The sequence below is a fragment of the Corvus cornix genome, chromosome 14, assembly GCF_000738735.6.
Source record: "Corvus cornix cornix isolate S_Up_H32 chromosome 14, ASM73873v5, whole genome shotgun sequence".
NCBI lineage: Eukaryota > Metazoa > Chordata > Aves > Passeriformes > Corvidae > Corvus > Corvus cornix.
The window spans coordinates 5,457,996-5,477,400 of record NC_046344.1 but is presented as its reverse complement, the minus strand read 5'-3'; the positions used below and the strand labels follow the sequence as shown (position 1 = coordinate 5,477,400).

At 43.1% G+C, this 19,405-nt stretch overlaps 1 protein-coding gene across 7 annotated transcripts in view; it reads right to left on the bottom strand.

The window, feature by feature from the left end:
* SDK1 (sidekick cell adhesion molecule 1) overlaps positions 1-19,405 on the bottom strand; it is a 387,822-nt gene that overhangs the window by 61,896 nt on the left and 306,521 nt on the right. For all 7 annotated transcript variants that reach the window (XM_039560133.1, XM_039560134.1, XM_039560135.1 and 4 more), the window contains 4 exons: positions 14,482-14,597; positions 14,027-14,216; positions 12,069-12,167; positions 3,503-3,697 (listed from right to left, as the gene is read on the bottom strand). In XM_039560133.1, the coding sequence (XP_039416067.1) occupies positions 3,503-3,697; positions 12,069-12,167; positions 14,027-14,216; positions 14,482-14,597 (600 nt within the window). The remainder of the gene's footprint in view (positions 1-3,502; positions 3,698-12,068; positions 12,168-14,026; positions 14,217-14,481; positions 14,598-19,405) is intronic.

Here is a 19,405-nt window from a genome sequence, read left to right as displayed (position 1 = left end):
GGGCAAGCTGGAACAGGCTCTTGTGTTGCAGAGTCCAAACACACACAGCTGATGCTGAATTCCTGCACCAGGCAAGGAACCAGGAGCCATCAGCAGCTCCTGGTGCTGCTGCTTCCAAACCCCAGCCTGGAAGCAGCACAAGAGCTGGGGCTGGAGCACTTGCTGCGGGTCCCCCCAACTCTTCCCTTCCTACCCATTTAACCTTGAACCTGCAAAGTCAAACCAGCCAGTGCTGAGGGAGGTCTCTCCAGAGTAATTACCCTCACACTTCTGGGATGAGCAGGGAATGGCAATGCAGGTGTAAGCATGCCAGCCCCCGACTGTTTCATTACAGATCTCCTTTCCCGTCACCACGTCTCCACACTCCATTGATTTCGATAGAGAAACTCCATAGAGTGAGGAATAATTGTTTAATTGTTTATCATGAAGATTATTGATTCTGATTAAAATGTGTGGCATGTAATAAAGCAGAAATTGATTGGAGACACTGCAGTGACTTGCTTTTGAGAAGCAATTCAATTCAACTTCATCAGCACTTGTTTCCATAAACACACCTCTGCCTGCCTGATTCCTCACGGCTCTGTACAGCCAGTGCTTCATTTCCCTGCCATCCCCTAAAAGCATTTCCTGTGTGTTTTGGCATTTCTCTGCAGACTGCTCTCGCTGACATCAGTGCCCAAAAACTTGTAAGCTATTAGCTGGAGGAAGCCCTGGGTGCCAGCAGCCTGCAAGCAGCAGCACGACGTGAAAGGTCAGTGCCTTACACTGACAGGCGGAGACAGGGACGTGGGGTTATTCCATGCCAGGGAGGGAGAGCCATGCAGGGATTTTACACATTCTGCTGCTAAGCTCTGCAATTTTGGGCAGGTCAGATCTTGCAGTCAGTCTCCCATGATTGGGTTTCCTTCTGCTGCTAATGGGAGATCTTAAAATCTCCTGTGTTGCAGGATATACTCCCTGACTGTTTGTACAAACCCATTAGTATGAAGAGTTTATTTATGGGAGTTTAGCCACAAGCAAATGCTAAGGTGAGCTGTCTGTGCAGGAATGTAACGCTTGACTCTGACAGGCCACATGACTCTAGGGACTACTTTTAATTTCTTGCTACATTTAAATTTTTTGACTCAGTTCTGCCCTGAACACTGGTGTTGATTATTCTGAAGTGTAGACTCAAAGCATTGCAGCAGAGCCTCTGGAGAATACAGCCACAATATCACTTGGGTTCTATAAATCACAGACATCATTGCAAAATATAAAGATTTATACTGGGATTAACCAAGGAATTTACAAGGGCAAGAGTGACCAATTTTGCTAATTGTAAAGGGAATTTTTGTATCTGCCTACCTTAGTATCAAGGACTATGAGGATATTAAATACATCTTTATTAACAGGAATTAAGTATCTTCATTCTAGAATATTTATTGTCATGTATACAAGTTTCAGGTCAATTTCTTGTTAGCAGGATAGCTGCACTGGATAAATTTCTTTATCATCCCCTTTTATCATTCTTGCTGATGTGAGAAAACACACTGTTGTCTCTACACTTTATATGAGATCAGTAAACTCGTGGTTCCAAAGCACGTTGAGACCCAGCAGAGCTGTCCATCAAAAAGAGAACGGGATCGTGTTACACTGTGATTTGGGTACCCAAGATAACCCTAAAGCACTGATAGCAACAAGGGGTCATTGTTCCCACATTGGAGCTGGGAGTTCTGCCTTGAGCTGTTGTGCATCCCTGTGCACAGTCTGGGGAATCTGAGCACATTCTATTGAGCAGGAGAAGCTCTGAGCTTTGAGAATTCACTTTTTTTTGGCATGGTGGGTTTTTTTTTTGAAGCTTCTACATGTCAGGCTTTGAACCTCCCCTTTGACAGCAATCAGACAGGGGCAGGAGAAACCTTGAGCTGATAAATCTCTTTGATGGACAGTATCTTTAGCAGAGGCACTTCCAGTTTCCTGATACATCTCCAGAGGTTCTTTCTCTGAGGACTGCACTGTTATGCACTGGGAAGGCTGCACACGACCTGCAGAGCTTTGCCAGAGGAAATTTTAAACCCAACCAAACAGGCCAGGAGTAGTTGAAATGCACCTCATGGGCTCTTGCTGGTGGTAGCTGAACATCAGACCAACTTCCTCTCTTCCAAGAAGTGTTAGAGGAAAATAATAAGGAAGACACTGTGGGCAAATACAATGGGAAATCCTTACTCTTGCATTAAATGATGTGCAAGGTGTAGAAAGGACTTCAAACAAATGATTGTTTATCAGACATATTTTAGGAATTAAAAGTAAATATCATTGGTTGCATTATAGTGCAAAACTTGGGCAAGAACTAAGAGCAGGCCCACAAGCACATGCAGAAGTTCTAACAACGGTTGAAAGATGTCTGTGGAGGTCTGGCCTGGTGACCTGCTGGAGTGTGCTCCTCTCTGAACTGTGACTTTTACGAGTCACAGAAATTGTATGGTTCTAGTTTTTGAGGGAGAATTTTTCTTAAAAAATATGAGTATCCAGACAGCACAATGGGTCACAGCAGCAGGTGGCACAAACCCCAGTGGTTCTGGTAGAGTTACCCTGGCTTGTTTTGATTTTGCCAGCTCAAGAGACCAGATACATGCTCTGCATTGGAACATGGCCTATGTGCAAGACCAGGAGAAAACCCACACTCTTGTTTTCCACCAACATATTCACCAATATATCCTCTTTTAGCTCTGAATTTAAAAAAAAAATTAAAAATCTTCATGCACAAGTAGAAACTGCAAATTTTCTAACTGCAGCTCTACAGATCAGTTCTAAAACTGGAGAAATGAGCAGTTACTTGAGCCAAAGCATTTAAAACAAGCAGTGATGCAGAGCAGATCCTGCAATACCTTACACGTCTTTCACTTTTTGTTCCATTTGGTATCATTTACACACATATATAAACACCACCTTCAAGCAGATTCCCTTCAGAACAGAATTTGCCTGGAGAGTCAGGATGCAAACAACCATTTTGTGGCTGATGCAAGAAGCAGAAAAAGTCTGGGCAATCCAGATGCAAAGGCTCTGCTCGAGCGTGTGGCAGCGAAAGGCCAGAGTAATTACAAACACATTAGGTCAGGGCTGAGGCACAATGGAGGAGCCATGGAGAAATTCTGCAACACCACTGCCTTTCATTCTGTGTTCCCTAATCAATATAATTCATCCATCACTTACTTTCTTAAGATTGCAATCTTTCTAGAAAACGAGAGAGCTGAAAAAAACCCCATCTAACTGCAAAAGGAGGCTGCATATGGCCAATATAGCAGCTGATGGAAAAATCAATTCCAACAGCCCGTCAGGTTAGAAGAACTGTGTCTCATAAAAGTCTGCCTTGCTTTCTCAAATCATGATGTTGCTATGGACTGGGGCAGGTTTACGGGGTGAGAAGGAAGAGGTGTAGCCTGCTATTGAAATCCCCCTAAGTGCAGCGCAGGCTCCAGGGCAGGCACAGAAATTCCCTGAACCCACGGCTTGCCAGCATTACCTCGTTTTTCAGTGGTGATCACCGTGGCTTCCAGGGGCTCCCCCCAGCCCTGCCTGGTCTTGGCAGATGTCCTGAAGATGTAGGCTGACTCTGGGCTCAGGTCTGTAGCTGTGAACTGCCGGACTGTGGAGCCAACCTCCACGGTGGTGAACTTGTTGGGGCTGCTGCTGGCCAGGCGGTAGGCGACCTGGTACCCTGCAAGAGAGGAGAAAAGGCTCAGCTGGCTTCTCTAGCAGGGACAAAAGAGCACCAGCCCTATTAGTTTATCCTAATTACATGCTTATCTAGAGTTGGGAGAAAATAATTTACTGCCTTTGGTGTTATAACGTTCTGCTCTTGGCAATGCCACACACCTTACAAGGGAAATCACACACACACAAGGGTCTGCTGGATACAACTGCCATGAAACTGAGTTTACTTTCCATCCTTTAGACCAACAAGATGCAAAACCAGTTTAATCTTTCCTGGCAAACTGGTACCTTTTTGAAAAGCAAAGGAACAGAGTTGGTGCAATGTGTCACCTGATCGAGGCAGTTCAAGGCAATGCTCCAGTTCCAGCTTTCCAACCCACGCTCACAGGTTGGTTGTTCTGCCCTTTCCCAGTTTCATCACTGGCTCAAATTCAAATTTCTTCAGCTGCAGCTCCAGCAGCTGGATTGCCCAAACCATGCAGCCTTCACACTGCTCCAATCAAGGCTTGCCCCTCCTTTCTGCACGTGCTTTTCCCTCAGCAGCGAGTGCCAGAACTGCCAATAAAGCCATCCTTCTCCTGTCATTCAGCATCGCTGCCCTTGCCCAGAGCCTGAGGAAGGAGCCTGCAAACTCTGTGGTCCTGCTTCATCCATGCGGGTCTCAATAATCAATTTTGCTGATGCCTGTAAGTGATAACCCCCGTTCCAGCCTGCCTGACAATCAGGAGCTCACAGTTTAGCCTGGGTTATTAATGATTCCACTGTGCAAAGAGGGCTTCCAGGGTTCTTACGCACCACTAGTGACAACTGTCCCCCAAAGAGGGTCTGCCAAATGTTCAAATCCATTCTGTAAACCCAGAAATTCAATCAGGCTCTCACTTCTGGAGCTCAGTGGTAACTTCCAGTCCAGCAGCTGACTTCCAAAATCAATTAATAGCAGAACTGATGTGGGGTTTTATTGCCTGAGCTGAATGTATGATTAAACGCTCCATGGAGTTACACAGGGCAGAGGGCAGCCAACAAATCCAAATCAAACCAGCTGAAAACAAAACAGTCATGGCACAGTTCTGCCAACCTTCTGCTCACCCTCTGAATGACGAAAAGGGTCTGCAGCACCTGAGCCATCTCTTTCTCATGGAATTAATATCTCAGCTAGAGTCTGAACTCCCACCACATCTTGGCTGTAACAAGACCAAGGGAAGCCAAACCTGGCGTGGTTCATTTGGGAAGGTCAGTGCATGAAATCTGAGTGGCTGATCTTACCTATGGCTATTAGGGAAAACCCAATGACATTTATTTCCCACTGTAAATATGCACCAATTGCCACATTCCCACTCACAGAAAAGGCCTGGAGTTCCTGCAGTCCCTGGAATCGATGCCACTCGCATGTGGCAAACAGCGTCAAAAACAGTGGAATTTAATTGGGATACAGATGGTATTAATTTTGTTGTGCTGACTCTCACAGTGCCACTGGTGATTTTCAGTGGGTTTCCTTGTCCTTTCTTCTCTGGTCGCTGCTTGGAGACATAGGGCAACAGCCATGGCTGCAGCTCGAGGAGTGACTCGTGGCTGTGGTTGGTTTATTCCTACACCAACATTTCCACAGCTAGGTGGACAGATTTAGACTTCTTCAAAGGCTGGGAATAATGTCCTGTGAGGAGTGCCTGGGGACTTTGGGCTTGTCTAGTCTGGAGGCTGAGGGGCAAACTCACTGTTCTCTGCAGCTCCCTGAGGAGGGGATGTGGAGAGGGAGGTGCTGATCTACCAGGGTGGTAAAACACTGGCACAGAGAGGTGGTGGCTGCCCCATCCTTGGAAGTATTCAAGGTCAGGTTGGACAGGGCTCTGAACAACCTTTTTTAATTGAAAATTGTCCCTGCCCATGGCAGGAAGGTTGGACCGGATAGCTTTTAAAGATTGCTGCTAACCCAAGCTATCCTGGTCCTAGGATCTCCCTGGGACTGAGTGATAAGACATGTGGGAATGGTTCAAAGCTGCTTCAGCCAAGGTTCAGACAGCACATGAGGAAGAATTTATTTACAGAGAGGGTGGTCAAACCCTGGAATTGACTTCCTGGAGAGGTGGGCAATGCCCCAAGCCTGTCTGTGTGTAAGAGCCATTTGGATGAAGCCCTTAATAATGCTGTAACTTGGTCAGCAGTGAACTGGCTGGGCAGCTGGACTTCATGATTTTTGTAGATCCTTTCCAAATGGAGTAGTCTGTTCTGTTCTATTATATTCTATTCAATTAAAAAGTGTCCTGAATTTTCAGTGCTCCTGAGTGTGCTTAGATCCCAGCAAAGTCTTGGGGTCTTACACTTTGAACATTTCATTTTTTCACCTGCAAATTATCTCCTTTTATCCATGGGACTAGTTCTTCCATTACTGGTCCAATATATTTCAACAAAATATTTCTGTACCTTTAATGCTGCAATATTTTGATCTTTTTTAGAAGTCCACAGAAAGACAGAGAGCAATGGGGAGAAGGAACTGATATATATGATCTTTTTTGTTTATACTGATGTGAAGAACGTGGGAGTGAAAAGCCCAGTGCAGGATCTTAACAAGGAGGAAAAACAGTCAAAGAAAAGCACTGGGGAAATTTTTACAGAAGCAGGGAAGATGAAGGAAAAAGCAACTAAGATGGCTAAAGCAGCTCGATAAAGGGACATAAGACGTAAAGAATAAGACCTGGAGGGAAACAGAGAATATTAAAAGAATAGAAAAGTTGATTTATCTAGTTATTAAAAGATAAGTATGATATCTGGGACATATCCTTGTCGAGTAATTTCCTCTCTTTTCTAAACCTTTGTAAAATATGAAGTGTAGTTAAAATGGAAGGGGGGAATAGAAAGATAACTATTTACTGCTAAATGGTGGCACTCATGCTGGAAAGCAATTACAAACATGCCCAGATTAGGCAAAGGAACACATACATATCTAGGCCATTACAATATCTTACATAAGAGTGGGTCTGTGGCTAGTGAAAAACTAATTTAGCCATGAGAAAGAGGAAATCACTTGTCACAGCCTGTCTCTGTGACAGGCTCTGCAAACTCCTTTTCCATGCATCCCTCTGAAAAACAGCACCAGCTCTCACTGTCCTGTCCCACATCTGCTGTGTTGGCTGAAAGTCTGGGGGAATATCTGTTTTCCTGAGTTTACACAACCAGAACCATCACCTTAACAGATTTCCTAAGAAACTCAACACTTCCATGGGTCTGATTCCAAGGCAAATATTCAACCTTTACACCTGAACTCAGCCTGCTCTTATTGCTACCTACAACCCACCTGAAAGACAGCCAGTACTTCATTTTGATCCCCTATATCTCCTGTTGGACAGTTTGGGACAATGAGGATACAGACTGCCATAAAAAGCATGACTTTTACTTTCTCTGAGTGGCACAGAAGACTCAGTACTAAAACTACAGCTTGGATAATAACTAGGGCTAATGCAAGATCAAAAAGATAAAATTATTAAGTTGATGAATTTCAGCAACAAGGGATAGGAGAAGAAAGGAAATGTTAAGTGAAATCAAACGAGGCAAATCAATAGAGGTAAATGGAAAGTGTTCAAAGAGAAATTAATGTATGCTCAAGGGCTATAACATGCAATTGCTGCAGTGGAGGAATGAGCAGCTTCCTTTCCTTACTACATTATGACAGTAAGATGTTGCAGATATCTTAGGGAAAAAAAAAATTAAAAAATCAAAGGTTATGAATGAAAGTATAACCTTTAAAAAGTGATCAGAGCAAACTTTTTGGGGAAAGGAGTATCTTACAGAATGTGAAGTAGCTGGATGGTCAATAAGAATTCATGTTATTTTCTTAATTTTTTTCCCTGTATAGCTTTAGATCCTGAACCTCTTCTGCTGTTAGAAGTCCTACCACTACCAGGCCAAAACAGCATACAAAACCCCCTGACAGATCAAGTCTTCATGAGTTTATTTATTCATTAAAACTAGGCTTATTTTTCACTTTAACATCTTTTTGAGCATTTTTTGCACAAGTGCAAGCAGTTCCATGAGCTGCACACTTTCCAAACTCAGTAAATGGCAGCAGCCCGAGCTGCCTGTTAAACGTTAGGTCACCGCAACGCAACTGCTGGATTCCCCAAAGCAAACAGGCAGGAGGAGGGTGACAACACCCCATGAATATCAAAAAGCTTTCAAGCTCATCACCATACAAAGCCCTTCAAGAAGTGACAGCACCCGTTGGTGCAGGCCATGGTGCAGCAGAGATACAAACACTTATTAATTTGTCACAGAACTCGGGGAGAGCCGAGCGATACCGTGAGGTTACGCTCCGCGCGGCGGAGCAGCAATCCAGTTTGTTGATTTTCCTGCTTATCTGTTTTAGGGCCAGCGGGTGTGCAAATGCAGCCCGGGATCAAAATAGGAATTTGCAAACATGGATTACATCCAATTTTGCTTCTAATTCTCGGTGGAGTTCTTACACTTTTTTGCAATAAGCTCCAGGTAAATGCTAAATATGAGGATACCATGAGGAATACTAACCAGGGCCTGGAAGGATGTGGGTTAAGCTCTCATTTTCAGGGGGAGCTCATAGCTTGAAGTGCACATATGCACATTAATGCCTCATTTATCTTTAATAGTATTTAAAGGAACTATGTGGGTGCTGGCTGAACTGAGTGCAGAGAGGAAGACAGAGTGAAGCCTCAGATGGTTGGCGTAACATTCCCAGGAGGAAAAAGGGAAATATCTAGCAGTCTTGCATGGTAAAATATTTAAACAAACAAACAAGTGGTTTTCCCTCTTGGTGCCTGCCAGTATTTCATCCTGCTAATCTCTCTCTGAAATGCTAGAACACATTTTTATATAGATTACAAAAATGTTAGCTGCAAAGGTGCATGTATACTCAGAGAACAAGGCAGGCAGAGCAGGAACATTAGTTCAAAGGCTCTGAATATAAGTTGCTCTTGCAAAGCAAGTGGTTTTTCTTTTGAGCCCCGTGAGTGAATAGAAGGGCAGCGCACAAAATTACGTTCGCTTATTTTTCCCAAGGACGCCACTTTGGTGCACTTGACCAGGGGGTTACAGTGCTGTTTTGGAGGTTCATTATAGTAATAAGATGTAAAAACTGTACGGGGGAAAAAAAAAACAAAACTCCCAAAATTTGCAACCTTTCCTTAGAATGCTACACATTGTTTCTTTATCTATTTTTGATGCACAGCTCACCTCTTAGGAAAAATCACAGAAGAACCCAGCATAAGCAATTCTCTCTTTTTCTCTCTTTGGCAGCTAACTACTTCCTCCAGGAACCTCAGTATTTCTACCATTGAAAAAATAAAAGAGTGAGAACTGTTGAATAAAGACAATGGACTTCAAAGATGTGGATGGGGGGGACTGGCAGGTAACATCCCCCAGGCAAAGAATTCTAAGGGAAAAAGGAATCCAGGTTAGCTGACCATTTTAAGAGACAAATAAAAATGGTACAACTATCCCAGTGCGGACAAAAGATGTTAAGAAGCCAATATGTTTGCATTCAGAGCTCACTAATGACCTGAAAATCAAAAGTGACTTGGACAAAAAGTTGAAACAGGACACAGCTCCAAGGGAGTGTATAAATAGACAGCACAGGCACGTAGGGACAAAATCAGAATGGCCAAAGAGCAAAGTGAGTTATCACCTGAAGAGCAGCAGAGGCAATAAGAAAGATTTCATAAATACGTTAGAAATCTGAAAGAGAGGAGGAGGACAGGTCAGCCAGCAGGAAGAAAAAATGAGCACAAGACAGGTGAGGCAGAAAGGGAAGGAAGGCTGATTCCTCCATTGCTTTGTTTTCACACACAACGAGAAGTCGGTGCTGACAAGATCCTCCACACAAATTAAAAGTGACAACAATGTAAGTAGGGAGGTAGGCTGGAATAGAGAACAGGTTAACGAAGATTTAGTTAAGCTGGATGTAATCAGGTCAGAAAGGCCTGATAAAATTTGCCCTGCAGAGATGGAGCCATCTCTGAATAATTAGCCATTCTCTTCTAGGACTTGTGGACGACAGGTGACATCCCAGAACAATACAAAAGGACAAACAGAGTACACTGTCTTTTAAAAGGAGGCAAGACAGGCTAAAGGAATTATGGACAAATCAAACTAAAGTTCAATACACAGAAAGATTGTGGAAAAAAAATATGAGTCAATATACAAGCATCCACGAGGATAATAACGTGCCAAGGAGCAGCCAATATCTGTTTGATTGGAGCAAATAATAAATATCAAATAATCTGTTTTCCATTTTGACAGTATAATTGGCCAGGTGGGAAGAGTAGATATGATCCACATTGACTTTGAGTAAGGCTTTAATATGGTTGCACACAGTCCCACCAAAAGCAAATTGAATAATAGAATCTAAGAAAAATACCACACATTTTGAGATGAACACTTAAAAAAAATAAAGTCAAAATGCTGTTATCAGTGATTTCCTAACAACCTGGGAGGACATAGTAAGCTCTCATGAGACCTCATGAATGAGTCTGGTCCTGTTTAATACTTTCATTAATGACCTGGCTGATGGAATTGCCAATCTGCTTGCAAACTCCAGAAATGAAACCAAGCTGTGCAGACTTTAGAGGACACCAGTGTCATTTAAAGAGATCTGGGTAATGAAGAGAGATGGTCTGGAATCAATGAGATGAAATTCAATAAAGGCATCTACAAATTATCACACTTAAAGAGAAAAAGCTTAACGTACTTGTAAAAGGAGGACTGGCTGACCTGGAAGTGTGCTGTGGGAAAGGGCAGGAATGAACAGTGGGACATAAACCAAGTTAGCTACACCATCAGTGTAGTCAAGGACTGTATGATGTATACTGGGATGTCTTACTGGGCATGGGCTGTGAGAGACACTGGAAACAACAGTGTACATGATAAACATGCCAAAGATTCACTCTTTCCCTTTCCTTCCAACCCTGCCTTTGTATGATTTTATCATCACCATAATGGCAATGAGCAAGAACACGATGAGGAGGGGATGCACTGCACAAAGCACTCTGCAAAGACAAAATGAAGGAAAGTTCCTACTCCACTGAGCTTGCAGCAACTCCTGCAAATGAGGCCGACAAAGTGCAGCAATGTGAGAAGTTGGAACACAGTTGGGGGAACAAAATGTCTTTTGTGCTTTCTCATCATTCCTATCAAATGATTTTTTTCTGTCCTTAACCACATCCTGCGACTCAGATCTCAATCTCTGCTGAGAGCAAGTTCTAGGACACACAGTTTCTTAAAAAAAGCAACAAATCAAACCCACAAGACAACCTGGAAGCCAAGCTTCCTTGAGCTGCAGAGAAACCCTGCGTGGATCCATCTCTGGCAGCTCACCACTGCCAAGCTTCACACAGACTCCTCCTCGTGCTCAGAAAATCCTGCAGCGTCTGCCTTTGGATGCCATTTGATGATTTTCCTGTGTCTTCAGATGCCAGGATCACTTTGGTAAACTACACACCTGAGCAAACACTTGGAGTTCTTGACTTAAGATTTAAGTTTAATGCAGGACTAGGTCTGTATTTAAAGCAACACCACCTCTGCAGGAGCACTTGAAGCAGGCACCCTCCAGCCAGCAAGGAAGGCTTTAGGAAATATTGGTAAAAGCGTACACGTGAGCATGAATGATGGCAGTGAAATTAGAAGCAGAAAGGCCTGGCAGGCTGAGTACTAGACAAAAACAAAAGCTTTTGCTTCTGTTCTCAGAATTGAGACACAAATCTTTACTCACCAGCCAGAACTACTGTGAAATGTGTTCAGCATCAGCAGAGAGCACAAAATTGCTTAGTAACTACAAGCTACGTTAATTTTAGAGGCAGGAATGGATTCTTATATTGTAAAAGTCTTCATGTTTTAAGTACAATAGTGGCTGGTGCACATATTGCAAAGGCAGCCCAAGAGTTATGAGAACGGGAAGGTTTTCTACAAATTCCTGTTGTGTCTTGCTGCTTCTCTTTCACTTGATGAAAGGTCAAACAGGATTTAACTCCTTATGACTTGTCAGACATATTATCCAAAGGAAGCAATAAAACAGAAGCACACGTGAAACTGAAACTTTGGGCATGTCTGGCAAAGGTGGGAAAAACCCAGGTCTCCAGGCAGTTTTCCCAACAGTCAGTCAAAACAGGTTACCAAATGCAGATGGGAAGAGAGATGACATTCAGTCACAGTGCCTTGAGTGACACCTAATTCTGGCTCAGGAGAACCCACACCACGGAGCCATGCAGACTTGTCCCCTCACCACAGCCCCTCAGCTGACAGCAGCACATTTTCTTTTCTTCAGCTTTATGTGCAAGGCACAGGAAAACCCAACAGCCGTAGCTTGCTTTGGTCTCCATCCATCCACTCCCAGCCCAGGGTTTGCTGCTCCATCTTACCCAGAATAATTCCATTGGGCTCCTCCGGTGGCTGCCAAACGATCCGCACGGACGTCAGCCTCACCTCGGGGAACACCAGCCTCACGGGGGGCCCGGGGGCTGCAAGGGAACACAGAGATCATGGCAGCAAGGGCTGCACAGCAGGGGGATCACAAGTGCTCAGCTCACCCTGTACAGAATTACAGCCCAAGATGTAGCTCTCCAATAATGACTGGATGCGCCTGTGCGTGTGCATAATATACATTTATTCTGAGGAATCTGTCCACGGATAAAGGCCTCCAACACCCTCAGACACCAAACACAGCACAGACCAGAGCATCCTACAGTGGTTTTTGACTGCACCAGGAGCTCTGAGCTCTGTAGGATTTTTCTCGCTGAAGCATCACCACTGGTGTAGCTGAGAACACATTACGAAGCAAGACACCAGGCTGCCTTTACAGAGAATAATATAGCTTAATCCACTTCATACCTGTTGGAATTTGATAATATCCCCTCTCTGTGTCATCAGCACCAGCTTTGAACTGCTTCCTGACTTTACATCTGCATCTTAAACACTGAGGTGTGAGCAGGAGAACCCGAGGTAGGTGAGAGGCGCATTAACACAGACAGCACTGACCAGCCCAGGTTCACGAGGTGAGGAGATGCTAATTCATGCATTACCATCCATGAATTTTCCCCTTCAGCACAAATTCCACCTGCATTACTCCTGGTGATACTTTTAATTAAGTTGAGCCCAGAGGAGACACAACATATTTATGTCAGGGGTATGGAGATGGAAGAACAATTTGTTTCATTTGCCAACATGCACTTAAGGAGGGAACTGCTATAATGGGGTTATCCAAAACAAACAGTTTTAAGTATTTCTCATTACAGCCTGATATGTACATTTCACTGAGTGCTTTTTCTCTCCCTGCAGAGTTCTGCTAACAGTAATTTTCCTTATTTTTCCTTTCAAAGAAAAGCCAGGTCCCCATACAGGGAGTATGCTGAGAAAAAGGCTAAGAAAATGTCAGGGAGTTGTTGTCCCTGTTCCTGACCCCACATGCTCCCACTCCTTTCTTCCCTGCACTGCATGGAAAATGTTGTGTTAAGCCAGAAGTGTGAATGTGTTTTCAGGCAAACCAAATTACCTTAATAAATTTGCTTGTGTAAACCAATGTTTACTTCATTATTATTTTGAAAAGATTTTGATGAGAAAGAGGGAGACTTAAACAGAAGCCTCTCACATTGATCTCAACCTACTTATTCCTGAAAAGGTAATGAAAGTAAAAGCAGTTTTAGCATCTGCAAAGCCAAAAAATATTTCAAGAATGGAACCAAAATTCTGTAGAATTCCACCAGCAGGAATGCTTCCACCACACCAGTGTGCTCAGGGAGTGCTTGGTTGGGTTCCTTCAGCACATCCAACTGCACTGGGAACCCCCTGGAAAGTGCTGGAGGCAGCTGCAAAAGGAAGCTGGTGGGATCATTGTCAAGGTCAATGTCTTATTCTTTTGGGGGTAAAAAAAAAGGAGAGTGGATTACTAGAGTTGCAAATTCCATCTCTTTCCATCAGTCCAATCAGACCCAGATTTGTTTATTGCTTTCAATTGCAGCACTTTTTTTTTTTTTAGCATGATTGAACTTCAATAGGAATTCATAATTGGGCTCTAAAATTGTCTTCGATAGAAATTATCTCCACCAAACTTCAGAGTTCAATATTAGAAGTTTTTTTCCTCTTTAGCTGCAGGGAAGGAGGAAATAAGGGACACTGGTTCTGTGCTTTTGCCAGATCCTCAACCAACGACTGGGATACTGCTGAGTTATACCAGGGACAACCAATGTCCTTTGGGTTCAAAGGTGAAAAAAAAATCCCCCCAAAATCCAAACATTTGTTGCCTACACTTGCACCACTAAAATAAAGTGCACTAAAAGTCTGGATCAAATAAGATGGTTATTTTGATGACCTTTAAACTCACCATCATCCTTGGTTCTCTCTGTCACTGCTGGGGAGCTGGGGACCCCATCCCCAATGCGGGTGAATGCCAGCACCTGGAGCTCGTAGAGGATGAATTTCCTCAGGCCAGAGAGCAGCACGGACTGGGTGTGGTTCCCCCTCACTGTCTGGCTCTTGGGTTCAGAGTCCAAATCCTTTGCTTTGTAAAGGATCTGCAGGATAAATGTAGATGAGACACAGAAGGAAAGAGATTGGTGCACAAGGATTGAAGAGAGGGAGATTCCTCCTTGTCACTCCATATAAAATGAGATTATATTCACCCAACACCCCCTTCCAAAGCCAGCACACTTCCTGTGTCTTCTCCAGCTGACTTAGGAATAATAACAAAATCCAGCAGGTGAATAATATATAACAATACAAAATCATATCCTGGTAATGCACTAAAAATCAAATGAGTATGAAACTCCAGTTGCATACCTTGTAGCCCAGGATGAGACCATTCTGCTCAGACTCAGGAACTGCTGCCCAGGTCAGCAGGATCTGGGTTGAGCTCACGGCTTCAGCAGAGACATTCTCAGGAGGAGCAGAGGGAACTGGAACCACACAGCATTACCAAAGAGCAGAAATAGGTCAGACATATCAGATCATTTTGCTCCATCTCCCTACCTGCCTGGGATTCTTCCAGGATCCGATAGAAGAGTATTCAAACCCAAAAGGGCTGGAATACATTTTAGACAATCCCTTCTCATCTTGTATTCATTCTTCATCATCTTTATATTTCAGCCTGCCTCACAATTTCTTGCCAGTTCATCTCAGAAATGACAATGTTTGTAAAGAGCTAAACATTTAATACTTATCAGTGTCTACAGACAGACAGTAAATATTGACAGCTATGAATAAATTTCAAGTTCTACATATTTGCAGTAATTAGAACATTCCTGGACTTCTCCAGAAGCCTATCTCCCAGTATTTCTTTCCCATACTTTTTATTCCCTATGCCAAAAAGCTGGAAATCTCTCTGAATATGAGTTTATCTTATAGCACGATCTGTTCTAACAAGAAGTTTTATGCCCCTGTGGCTTCCTATATTATCTGAAAGGAAATTACAGCATCTTGTCTAGAGCTAGCAATAATTTGCCCCCCTGGATTGCACTCCCACTTCAATAAGAAGTTCTTTAACCTCTGCAGCCTTTTGATGATGTGATAGCGCTCAACATTTGCAATACATCAATTAGAGATGGATGCATTAACACGAGGTGTATTTTCAGGGATTGATATGGTGTCAATGAGAGATGCCCATTTCATTTATGTTGCAAAATTGGCTTTTATGAAACTGGAAGCATCGTTAGAACTGATGGCACAGGAACACTGTAATTTTCTCTGACTCCAGAGAAGAGCAAACTTGCATTTTCCCATGCCATTAAAACTGGAAGTGCTGCAGAACCACACAACTGCAGCCTTTTGTAGGCAAGCTTAATGGCATGTCATGTTATGCAAGCAGGATGCGAGGCTATTTTTAAGAGTTCACTTTTTATGCTGCCCTTTTGCCTTTTTTCCCTGTGGCATTTCCAACATCTGAAGGGTACAATCTTTTCTAAAGCCTGATACACCTGTCAGACCTCAAGAGAACATTCACCAAGTTATGTTACACAAGCACTTAGGGACAGTAAAACTTGATTAGGGCCTGAATATATCACAAAAAGCAGCCCAAATCTCTGCCAAAGGAATGCTTTCCTGGCTGTCCGAGTGAAAAAAAAGATCTGCTGTTTTGGAGGCAAGCTCCTGAAGCTCCTAGCAACATGAACGAGATAATGAGTATGACACCAGAATTAATAAAAATTGAAAAAACCCACCCCAAAAAGGTGGCACCCCCACCCCTGTGCACTCAAGGTTAACGGCAGAGATAGTAATTTCTGAAACAATTTCCGATACCAATTATCTGGGGCATGAGAAGCAGAGCACCAGCACACGACACCACAGCAGACTAAAATCCAATTTTTTTTCCCCTCCAACATTGAAGTGCCTTAGTTTTTTTTTTTTTTTTTTTTAAATCTTCTCCCAGATTTATCCCCCACAAGGATATAATTATGTTAAAGGAAAATAGATTGCCAGGAGCCATGAATGTCTTTGGATAGCTGCCATAACTTTATCTGTAGATCTTCACAAAGAGCTACTCCCACATGAATCACTCCTGAAGAGAGAAAAGTGTGGAGGTGGGTCACAAGAAACCCGGATGTGTAGAGGAAAGAAGCCCTTTCCAGCCACATTTATTTCTATTTTATCTGGTTTGGGGCCTTTCAAGAGAGAAAAAGTTACTTTATTTTACAAGTATTTATTTTCCTCTTTGATCAGCAGCCATGAGCTCTCCTGAATTCACGGAAGGTGAAGGCTGTGCCCAGGCTGGCCCCAAGGGCATCCTGGCTTTGAGGTGTGGATGGTCACACTGCTGGTGGGGGCACTGGACAGCTGACAAGGGAGAGAATTCTCTGTCTAAAGGTTCATTAGCTCAGACCCCTCTCAATTCCCAGTGACAGACAAGCTGAATGCCCCCTCTCCCTGGAAAGGAATCTAAGTCAAATGCCTGAATGGCAAAAATCCTTGTGTTCACTGAGTGAGCTTTAAATCTTCGGTTCTCACCTCAGTGTCAAGAATTCTATTCTAATATGAATTCAGGACCTGCAAGTGATTTCATGGATCTTATTGTTGCCAGTCTTTTATCAAGTAACAGACTCTGATTGACCCTTTAAGAATGAATTGAAAGGTAACCTTCATTTCTCTGACCCATCTCCTCTCTCAGGAAGCTCTGATTCAAAGAAATTATAGTTTGCTGAGACTAATTAGTGAGTGAGTCACATAAACCCTCTTTCCTCTGCAAGCTCCCTTCTCTAATGCTGTTTTCCTTAAACAGTTGCACTGAAGACTTTGTTATAAGCTCCAAAAAGCTCAGTTCTCATTAGTAACCTGCAAGAACAGCACAGAAGCCAAGCAACGGTGTCCAAAAAAATCCCAGAGCTTGAACAAAACGCACCGGAAACACGGAAACTAAACGATGAGCTGATCCAGCAAACTGCCAGCACGGAGCACTTCAGAAGATCAAACGTAGGGAATCAGAGTTACTGGCACTTTGCACTGGAACTTCAATAACAGCTCAAGTTTTTAAGGTTATCCACGTTGGCATCTAAAATCATGCATCCTTTTTCTACATCTGACACAGCCACATCTGATATACAGCAAATTATGTTGTTTTATGTCTCTAACTGGGCCAAAAGGAGCTTTTAATAACTTAGTCTGTATTCTGGCTTTCTAGGAAAGCTAGAGAGTGGGATGCAGCGGTTCTCTGCATTTTTGCAGCTCATTTTAGCTGCACATCCCTCACTCTTTTTGAAAGCAAAAATTAAAGTGGCACATTGTACATCTGACATCGGCTAAGAAGTGCAAATTTCCAGCAAGGTTCACGGCAAAGTAGCATAGCTGCAGCACACATCCACTTTGCCTATAAAATTAGGTACTGCAGGCCAAATTGTCAGCTTGTACAAACTGACAGATTCCCCCAGTGACACTGGACCACATTCAAATTATCAAGAGATGCTTCATCACAGCACAGTAACTGCTCTGTGAAGGTCAGCCTCCGAAGCATTGGGAGATTGATCCTTGCCATGGATGTGTGACCATGCTCCTACAGTAGCTCATCCTGTAAGACAAGCGCACACATTCATGTAGCTGAATATTAAGAGCACAAAATCCATTAAGGCACTGGGTTAGGTGTATCTGAGATGAATTTTTTTGAAAGCAAGAGGGTCTGTGTCTAAGAGGAAGCAGCCCTGCCAAGGTTGTTCTAATGCATTAAATGTCTCTGCATTTTCTCGCTTTCTCTATATTGGACCTACTGTCGTCGTCAATTTATTGAGTGGAAACTGAGCTTGTTACTCTGCAGTTATTTTACACTGTAAAATTTAATGAGCTATTTAATTTCTAACATTACGAAAACATTTTGGATTGATAGAACCTGTCCTGTTTAAAAATCCTAATTCATCTCCCTTCACCTTCAGCTGCTTGCAACCCTATCCCAGATTTTCATTATAGAATTTCCCAACTGTTTTTCAAGCCTGTGTTACCAAAACCTACAGCATTATTTATTCTCTTGTAATTTCTTTGGTTTCAATTTGTTTTATATTCAAGAGCTTCAGAAACCTGTGAGTACTTGTAAAGACATGCCCCACTATTGTTGTTGGCATTTGTGCTCAGCTATCAGTGCTGTGATTGCACAACCAAAAACAAACAAATGCTCAAACAGAGCTTTATTTTCAATAAAGATTTTGGGCTTCAGTGGCTGCACTGCCATCAGATACCATGACCTGGTTTAGTGCCTGGGCTCTACTCCTTATCCCCTTGGATGGTGTAAAACATAGAACCAGGAATTGTGCCAATGAAGCACCCCATGATCCTGGCCAAGGCACCACTGGCCAGCTGTGAGGGACATTTACAACCCCCAGCACCAGCAAAACCAACTTCCCTAAAACTCTGTATCTAAAAAACAGAAAAAAGTATTTAGGACACCTGCTTTTGAAGTGCTTTGAAAACATAAGCGATAACCAGAATTTTTCTAATAGTTCTGAAAACTGACCTGGAAGTGCTTTAACCTTTCTCTCCAGTTTTAAATATATTTTATTTGCATTTTAACCCCATTTTACTGTGCATACAGGTTAATTCCAGATTCCCTGAAGTGCTTTCATGCATACAGTTTGCTGCTAAGCCAGCACATCTTGTATATTCTAAATCTAAGAAGAAACAGCCAAAAGTCTGAGCCCTGACTTGCTCTATGCAAGAAATCAGATGTCAGTATCAAAGAAAACACGTGGAAAAAACCAAATGAGTCCTTACAGCCTAGATCACAGCTTTGTGTTATTTTGATCCTGGGTTCTGTGTGCCTCCCACAATCAGTTTCAAGTCAACCTTCTCTTAATACTGCCAGAGAAAATGCCAGATCCACGCATAACCTCTGATCTTTCAGTGCTGAGCAAGAGCACCGTAATCCTAAGGTTTTATGAAATGACTTAATCTCAGTGTTTACTACATTTCAAAAGAAGTGTTTGAAGAGCAGCAAAGAGGATACGGTATCTTTTTATTCCGATACAGAACGGCTTTGTCTGGGTCATGCTATCTCTAACTCCAGCACAAGCCTTCTCTAAAATACCTCTGGCAATCGCTTTGCAATTACTCCTTCCCAAAGAGCAACACTTTAATGGAGAGGGATGACTTTGTTTAGCCTTCTCCCTGGCTAGTTCAAAGCAGAGTTATCTGAACCAGCAGACCAGACCCTGCTGTGCCTGGTCTTGCTTCCCACCAAGGAACGCTGCATGGTACACAGGGCACAGACATGCACAGGATTAAATCCCACAAC